Source organism: Nelumbo lutea, chromosome 3, assembly GCF_056320005.1.
Source record: "Nelumbo lutea isolate HS-2025 chromosome 3, American lotus-T2T, whole genome shotgun sequence".
Classification (NCBI taxonomy): domain Eukaryota; kingdom Viridiplantae; phylum Streptophyta; class Magnoliopsida; order Proteales; family Nelumbonaceae; genus Nelumbo; species Nelumbo lutea.
In genome coordinates, this window is record NC_142686.1 from 3,574,011 (window position 1) to 3,583,458 (window position 9,448).

Genomic DNA, 9,448 nt, shown 5'->3' on the forward strand with positions numbered 1-9,448 from the left:
TTTTTTTCGGGCAGCATGCAAATTAAGTTGAGAAGGAAATGAGTGTGTTGACTTTTTAGAAAATTTGGGTATGAAAGGTTAATATTGTCTTTCATTTGTTTCCTGTGGAAAATGTTTAGTGACTTAATATTTTCTTGTGGTTTTTGCTTTTGGGTTTTCATTGTAAGGAGTAGGCTGAGTTTGTAAGGGAGAGGCATTTGTATCTTAATTAGAGTTTGGGCAAGGCAGGCTAATGCTATATCCTCGTTTGTAATCTTTTTTCTTCGTTTTGATAATGGTTAGTAAATTTTAAGAGCAAAGTATGGGACATTAAAAAAGGTGAGGTTCCTAAATAGGTTTTTATTCTCTAACAAATTCCCATCTTTCGTACAAAAGAGTATTGGGCTTGAGGCCTTGCCAAACACACATTCATCCATATCAAATTATAGGTTCTAAAATTTTCATTCCAATAGGAACTTGTGCCCACCCTGTCCACTTTGCATTTGTAGTAGGATCTCTTTTAAAAATCATGTACGTGTAGTCACATATTGGGAATATCTCCCTGTGAATTTAATATATATGTACAAGAGATATTCCTAATGTGAGTCAGCTAGATGTTATATGCACATAGTTTTTGCTTGTAGGAGATCCAGATGTACTCTTTGTATTCACCATTTTTCAATTAATCCTAAAACGGCCTTTTTTTATTAATTGTTATTATTGTCGAGGGAGTTCCATGAAAGATGATTTGGGTTTTCTACTTGAGGCTTACAAGCGGAAAGAGGAAAACAAAAAATATCAAAGGGAGAAAACATTAGTAGAGAAAGATACCTGGTTAGGAATGAAGAACAGAGCGGCCGGACTGGCTTATTGGCGTCAAATGGTAAACGATCTAGGGTTAAACCTATAAAACAATGGAATTATTGGCACTCCCCCTCCTTATCAAATGGACTAGCTTATTGTCGTCAAACAGCATGACGACGACCGGTGTTTTTCCGAGCGGGATGGCTCCTGTAGAGATGACGATGGCTCCTCCTATTGATGTGTGTGAATGGTTGCCCCGACGCTACAAGTCTTTTGTTTTGTTAGGGTTTAACATTTTTTTTTTTTTTGTTGCATTTTGGGTGGCCCGTGATACACCGGATCTTGCCAACTTTTAACCAATTCAGCTGACACATCAGCGCTATGTAAGATTGGCATTTCGTGAAACACCGGACCATTGGGGGAGTGAGAATTTGAAACTTTCCCAAACAATTATATGCACAGAAATCGAGGCCCTTTTCGACGAACTCGAGGCGTTTAAGTTTTTTGATTTTTTTTTTTTGAAAAACACATTACACCTAGCTGGTGCAAACGTAGCACCAATTTTTTTGAGAAAATGCCCTTAATTTCAATGTAGGAAAAAAGTCCAAAGCTAATTCAAAGTTGGCATAAGGAGTTAAAATCGTATCGCTTTGATAAATTTCTCCGAGAAGAAAAAGAAACCGTATGGCGCACCTCACACTGATCTCACAGGTACATCCCACGGTGTAGTGGTAACATCTCTCTATATACGGTAAGATGTGCCGGTAAAGTGGGTGAAGGCTGATAGGATAAAAGGTTTGTGAACCCCTTTCCCGTACGTACGTTTCATCCATCATTGTTAACTTGGTAGGTAAATTCCCACTTACCAGCAGTATTCAATTGGTAGGTGACTCGATTCCCAGCACCATTCTATTCCATAAACTATGTTACCTAAATTTACTCCAAAAAGAAAAAAAAAAAAGGTTACCTAGTTACCTCTTCTTTTGTCTGTTTGTTTACCTTATCCTTGAACACTAGTGGACCAGTTTCATTCATCCTGAGGTACGGATCATATGATGTTATATAAACTTTCAAAACCCGGAATTGCCAAAAGTTAAAAAAAAAAAAAAATCGTCCATCTCTTTCTCTCTCTCTCCACCCTCCCCCTTATCTGGGGTGTGTATTTACTTTATCAATAAATTTCTTACACTAGTTTTTATCAGTTTAGAAGCTTTATTTATTTGCAAATGCAATTTTAAACCAGATAAAAAATTTTTTCACCGGGTTCTATTTTTCATCTATTTGTTTGCCATTATAATTTGCACTTTTACTTGATGGAAAATTTGCACTTCTTACTTCATCTGTTTTCATAGAATACAAATTTAAATCTGAAAAAATGACACCAAATTTGCACTGTTTTCTTCTACCTTAATTCTCTCTCATATAAAGGGGGGAATACATCATTTTGCTTCCTAACTTACTCCTCCCAAATAATCTTCTTCTACCCTCATTTCTATTTCTATAAATTGGGGATCGCATAATTTTACTTTATATTTTACTTCTTATAAATTTGGAATTAACATTACTTTGAATAAGGCCTAAGTACATGAGAAAGGTACTTAAATAGTTAATTTATATGAATAAATGCATTATGATCAACACACGGGGACATGTAAATATCACACAATAACTTTACCAATTATAATGCTTCAACCAATATTTTATCAATAATGCTTCATATGTATTTAACCATCAATATGCCATTATTTATTTTAAGTTAAATTATTAATTATAATTACTAAAATATATAATTAATCTAAAAAATATTATATCCATGAGAATCTAGTCATGTAGAAGATCCATAAATTCAAGAATCTGAAAGGCAAATCGTATGCAGCAATTATATTTTAATTACTGAAGCAATTCTATATCTTATTCTTTTTACTTTTAGTAATTACTAAAATTATTAAGTCTACTTAATGTCTTAATCTTAAATTCTTAATATGCCAACTAATATCTTAAAAATTACTAAAGCAATTCGAGTCATTTTTGTAAATAACATTTTTATTTATGCAAATAATAAATATATTGCTATTTATTATTAGTTAATAATTTACAAAAATGAAATCTTTATTTAAAAATATATCATATCTATGAGAATGGTATAATTGTTTTGATTTTTTTTAGTTTTGTTTATGTAAGTTACTAAAAAAAAAAAAAAAAAAAATCTAATGGATTTATGGACTTGATTGATGTTTCATAGATCCATCTTATATTTCTTTCTTACGATCAAAACCATTAAAACACAAAAATAAATTATCTATTTTATTTTTAATTATCCCATTTTTTTGGAAAAAAAATAGTAGATCTACTACAAATAAGCATTATGAATCTAACAAGAAACCAATTATTTAACAGAGTGAACCCAGACCTCATCCAAATATTGAGAAAGGCTGAAAGTTACTGTAGTTACAAAGAATCGGGACTCAAACTCCTCAATCCATCAGATCCTCAATCAAAAAAGGATTTAGAACAAGTTTTATCCTCAAAATTTTTGATCATTCTTGTTGATGGCTCATGGAACCCATTCACACAAACTGCATCTACTGATTTGTATATGTTCACTCACATGTCTCATCTTATACTTGCAAAAAGAGAACCATGTTTGGTAAGATCCCCAGCAACAACTGAGCTCTGAGCAGTGATTAGAGGACTAAGAAAGTTTTTTTGAATGGGTGTAAAGACAGGTTTTTTGTTTTCAGATGGTAAAGCAGTATCAGCAAAGTTCAAAGGGACAAGCAATCGGATACAGTGGGACCAGCAAGCTCTCTACGACCATATTTTGGAACTTCTATCTCTTTTTGATAATATAAAAATCATGTACGTAAGCAGGGATGTTATTTTGCCAGCCCATGAAATGGCAAGGAGAGCTAGGCATATGAACTCTTTTGTAGATAGCTATGCTAGCTTGGTACACCTTGGATCCAAATGTTCCCTTAACTTTCTATTAAATAAATTCCAGTTTTTCCTTGCAAAAAAAAAAAAAAAAAAAAACAAGAAATCAGCATACCCTTGCATATTGCACAGCTTAATATTCTTTTTTTTTTTCGGAAAAAATTGTAGATCTATTACAAGTAAAAACATGATGAATCTAACAAGCAATCAACATAACCTTGCATATTGCACAGCTAAAATATGTAGATCTTCTGATTTGAAAACAGCTCAATTGTCAAAAAGATAGAAAACATATTCTTGGTTGTATGTGTATTTTTGTTTCCATTTGAAGAACCTGTTTTTTATTTGGTGATTCATATCATGTTTCATAAATCACATAATATCTGTACTCCAAAATTTATTTGTTTTATAGATCACTATTTTGATGGTTTCAATAAAATGGATTGTTTCAGAAACAAAATTAAATTGTTTTTACCTCTGGAAAAAAAACATGGTTCAAGAATGCTTTTTTTTTTTAATTTTCCTGATCTAACACTATTAAAAGGAAGAAAACAAAACACATTGAAATCCCCTCTCCCTAAAATCTTTTTCCTCTTCTTGCATCCAAAACTTTCTGAGAAGTTTTTTATTTGTAAATCTTAATGAGCTTTTTTCCTTTTTAATGCAGAATTTCAAGTTTTCTCTAAAGCTATGTTTGGTTTGAAGGAAAAGGTAGGGAAACATATACAAGATTTGTAAAGGTTTCCCTACCTTTCCCTATTTTTTCCTTCAAACCAAACGCAGCCTAAACAATTCTCCCATAAGGGCAAAGATTTTCTAAAGTGAAGATAATGGGCCAAAAAAGTGGAAAACAGTATTATGAAAACCCATTTTGCCGTGTGGCAACTAGTATCTTTTTGTTTTGATGTGTATTGATTGGAGATGGACCTATAATGTGCGATACAACATGATATTGGCAATATGGTTTGACAATTGACACAGGTGAAATAATTCCAAAACATACATATTCCAACCATGCAGCCTGTATTAGATGTGTTATGTCAAATAATTTAAACCTGACCCGAGTTAATAATCGTCTTTGAAACGACAAAAAAAAATGTTAATGACCATCTAATGAGTCAAATAATCTTCCAAGGAACTCACCAAAGGGTAAAAAAGGCCTCTGAAAACTTAAAAGTAAGAGAGCGGAGTGGAGTCCACTAATAACTAATTAGAGTCGGGTGGAATCCACTGAAAAGTGAAAACCCAGACCCCACCAAGTATTGGGTTCACATGAATCACATTTGACAACGTTGAACTGAGGAATAAAAAAGTACTTGCATCGTTTTAGATGTCTTAATGAAATCATGAGTTCACAACTTCACATATTTGAGGTTAAAAGTGACAAAGATTTTGTCTTTATTTGAAAAAGACTTTCCACAAATAATCCTTCATCTTTCTACCTCTATATTTTCTTCTGTTTTTCTTTTTCTTTTTACCCAAGATAGTTCGTCCATGTCCTTGTTAGAATGCTAAAGAATTTTCCAATAAGCCTCATTTACATTGTGAAATCTTTGAGAAGGTGAGGCGAGAAGAATGAACACTGCAAATAGAACATTAACATCCTGATGTTATTGATAGTTGCTATGCATATTTACACTTTACAATACCCTTGTGGGTCGAAGGAAGCTACAAGAGAGATGTTTTTCATATAATTAATTTTACAAAGTGATCGGAGAGAGATCCGGAGGCAAGCCCAAATCAACAATATGTTGAAGGGAAGTTCACATGTCCATCCGAACACAAATGGTTAGAACAAACCTACTTGCACAAACTACCTTTAATTCGTATGTACATTGGATGGTTGTACCAGGTTGACCTGATAATGCTCTGTTTAGGAGCATGATCTTATTAACCCCAAATTATAAAGAAACTTCTCTGATCTAGATCGAAAGAGATTACCAAGAGAGAACCTTCCGCTTTCTTGTGGTGGAGAATTTGTGTAGATGTTATCCTTCACCCTGAGAACTGTCTGGCCAATCTCACATCGCACAGACTCAATTGTTTCACTCTTCACTGGATTCCCTGATGAATCTGTTACATAGAACGAGTTCACAGCCTGGGACCCCCTCGTTGTTACTTCAGCCCGAGTGACTGAAAGCCCATTCTCTCTGAAGATGCGGGTTACATCAGATAGGAGCCCAATCCGGTCTTCAATACAGAGCTCAAGTCTTATTCCCTGGATTATGCATGCAATAGAAGAACTTCAGTCTCAGTGTTTACTTGTATTAAAAAGAAAATGTAGACACAAATCAATCTTATCAAATTCATACTTCTGTACTTCGCCTCTGAACAGCAGCCTCCAAGCAATGCACTAATCGTTGCCTTTCTGCTTCAGACCTAATGGGGTATCCATCTTTGTGTCTGATGTAATATTCCTATTAGTCAAGAACAATGAAGAAATGTGGGACAATAGAGTTAACACGAATATGAAAGGAATGTTGCAACGGAGATCCTCATTAATTACATGTTTAGCAACAATAAATGTTTCAAATGAAATTCAACAAATGCCATCTCAGCAACTGATATATACCTGATAAGCCTCTAGTCCTTCTGTACCAACGGTTCCATGGAAAACAACATACTGCATGTCTGTTAATGTGCACACAATATCAAAGAGAAGCTTGGGCCTGTCACGGCACCTCAAATTCACAACAGTGTACCCCTTATCTGCACAGTTCTCAACTGTCACACATGGTTTGCTTCGATCAATTGCGGGACTGTTGCCCATATCTGCTCTATCATAATCACGATCAGCATACATCATTTGATGCAGCCTCCTTTCAGTATGAGTGGTGCCCACAGAAACAGCAGTGTTGGCAGTGCGCTTATCTCTATCCCCCTTAAGCACATAAAGGAGGAGTTGTTTGATCCTTGCAAGCCTGTCAGGATCATCAATTGGTGATCCAGTAGCTTCATCTGTGATGTACACAACTGATGCCATCCTTGAATTATGGGTCCAAACTTCAGCAGCTACTACATTGCATTTGAGGTCTGTAAGAACGGCAAAGATCTCTGAAAGTAATCCTGGACGGTCTCTTCCAGTCAATTCAATTGTTGTATGCTCTGCAGCAGCCTGTACACCAACTGATCTTCTCAGGGACCGAAGGCCTTGTGCTCTTGATCCAAGTGACTGCAATATATTTTAAAGTTAATCATCTGAACACATACACCCACACAATATCCCTGAAACATTCTACAAAAACAAGTTAACAAAAGCTAAGCATTCTCTGTGTGTGTTTGGGGTGGGGTTTGAGGAAAAATTCCTTCTAGTTTGCAATTAGAAAAACCTAATATAAGCATCTTTTCACTTCATCAGTAAGTAATTGTTTTTGGTAAACGGAAAGGGAAGAAAGGAAGATGTTCATTGTGATGTTATGAAAGAGGATATGGTCTTAGACAGAGTGAACGAGCAGGTCAGGATATTTGTGATGAATTAAGTTCAATTATGTTTTTTTTTTTTTCAACCATAACTAAAGAATTGTTTAGAGTTCGAAGATCTACACTCATGGCTAATCCTGGGATCAGCAAGGAGTCTGAAAGGAAGATGTTCATTGTGATGTTATGAAAGAGGATATGGTCTTAGACAGAGTGAACGAGCAGGTCAGGATATTTGTGATGAATTAAGTTCAATTATGTTTTTTTTTTTTTCTTTCAACCATAACTAAAGAATTGTTTAGAGTTCGAAGATCTACGCTCATGGCTAATCCTGGGATCAGCCTTACAGACTCCTTGCTGATCTTGCAGCCACAGGAAGCATTGCAAAATGGAGTACTGTCTTAAACAAGGCTCAACTGAAATTAGGGCAATTCATGGCTCTTGCAAGGGATCAGAATCAGAAAAATCCTACTTCTATAAATCATTTTTTTAATCAAGTAGTTACTGTTAACGGAATCTTCTAAGAAAACCAACAAAGAACAATAAAGGGTTCTACTATTACATTGGGATGTCCTAGTAAGATGACTTGGGACCAGAGTAACACAGAAGAGTTGTTTTACGGATCTACCTGTTGAATGCGGTCGATAACTTTCTCATCAAATAGCTTATTCCCATCTTGATCAACAACATGGAATACTACATGAAACAAATGAGGCAGGAAAATTAGATAAAAAGAGTAGATTAACTACAGGAAAGAGAAGGAAACCCAATAAACAGATAACAGAAAAGAAAGAAGAAGACAACCAACAACTTACCATCCATAAACCATTCACCATCCGAAGAAATGTAAGCTCTGATAATTGTAAGATTCATATCGGTCAGAACCTGAACGACCTCTAAAAGGCTTCCGTGCTTGTTAGCGCTATCAACCTGTAAAATTTCCAGAAATTTTGAACAAGAAGAAAAAAAAAAAAAAAAGAAAAGAAGTTGGAGAAGAGTTTCCTTTTCGATTGTTGTAAGAAAAATTTGACAACCCGGAAATTAAATCGCCCAAAAACATCTGAACAACAAATCTCTACAAGGCGTACCTTAATCAACGTTGCTTTCCTGCTTGTAGTGTTGTCAACAGTAACCCTGCAAATTCGGCATCAAGCGCGGATGAAGAACAATAATAACATCATCAAACCATTCAAAAATCTCAGCTTTCCAACTAAAAACAGAGAAATTGCCATAGAAAGAGAAACCCCGGCACAGATCATCAAAGAAGATGAAGAAATTATTACAGCATAACTGGAGACCCGAATTGGAAGCAGAGAGACAAAGCATACCTGGGAGGATTCATTCGAATGAGGAGCTTTTCGAATTCATCGTCAACGTCGACAGAAGAAGTCCAAGAATCCATTGAAGCAGAAGATGTCGAACAGCAAACGGAACTATGGATTGATAGACGGATTTGGTGTCGCTCTTCTTGTGTTTTATTTTTTCAGGCTTTCAGTCGGTGGTGGTGGTGTGCTGTGACCGCGGCTAAAGCAGACTCCTGAGTCGGACGAAGAAGAGTTTTGGAGGGACATTAAAGAAATAGAGGGAGCGCATGGGCTTTTTCCGGCCTTGATGCTGCCACGTGGGCCCCACAACACGCCAATACCTCCCTCATGGCTCCTCCCTTCAGCCTCGGTCTCCTCGGTTATTTTCCTTCCTTGCATTTGTGAGTTGGGTCTCTTTTTTTTTTTTATTATTAGGGTTTGTGGTTGATGAGGCGGCTTCATTTCATGTTTTGATAGGATTAGGGTTTTCTTGGGGTCAGAATCACCCATACCCACACCAGTGCTCTCAACTTACCTGGTTGGCCACCTGGCTCCTCCTTTAATCTTTACTTATCATCTAGTGGTTCAGGTCGCTCACTCATTCGTCTGTTGTGGTTGCCTATTTGGTAAAGACTAAACTAAAGACTTAATTAAAGAGGTATGGATCCACCCCCCCCTTCCCTCTCTCCAAATCTAGTAGGATACCAACAAAGTTAAGAGGAGAATCTGTCGTGCTTTGTCGACTACTACCAGCTGGGTCTCGAGTCTTGATTCATGAACCTCAGATATCTCCCACTTTGGGATTTTGATTAGGCTCCGCCTAGTTGTGGAATGTCTCCTCCGTCCTCAGTCCTCCACACTCCCCCACTTCATGTGATGGAATTAATTATACATAGTCCATGAGGATGGGGTTATTAATATTCTTATTCTGACCCTGGCCCTGGGTAGGGTACCTAAAGAAAGTTGAGTTTGTAACATCAGGTTGTAAATATTAAATGGGGCTTTGTCAA

The 9,448-nt window shown here is 36.0% G+C and overlaps 1 protein-coding gene across 1 annotated transcript; it reads right to left on the reverse strand.

The window, feature by feature from the left end:
- Positions 1 to 5,306: 5,306 nt before the first annotated feature.
- On the reverse strand, positions 5,307 to 8,835 carry LOC148862418 (ACT domain-containing protein ACR4-like). The gene is made up of 7 exons (XM_088980554.1): positions 8,463 to 8,835; positions 8,223 to 8,268; positions 7,950 to 8,064; positions 7,763 to 7,830; positions 6,290 to 6,889; positions 6,030 to 6,134; positions 5,307 to 5,935 (listed from the first exon to the last, which is right to left on the reverse strand). The coding sequence occupies exons 1-7, from the start codon at positions 8,534 to 8,536 to the stop codon at positions 5,591 to 5,593; spliced, it is 1,353 nt and encodes a 450-aa protein (XP_088836680.1). The 5' UTR covers positions 8,537 to 8,835; the 3' UTR covers positions 5,307 to 5,590.
- Positions 8,836 to 9,448: the final 613 nt, after the last annotated feature.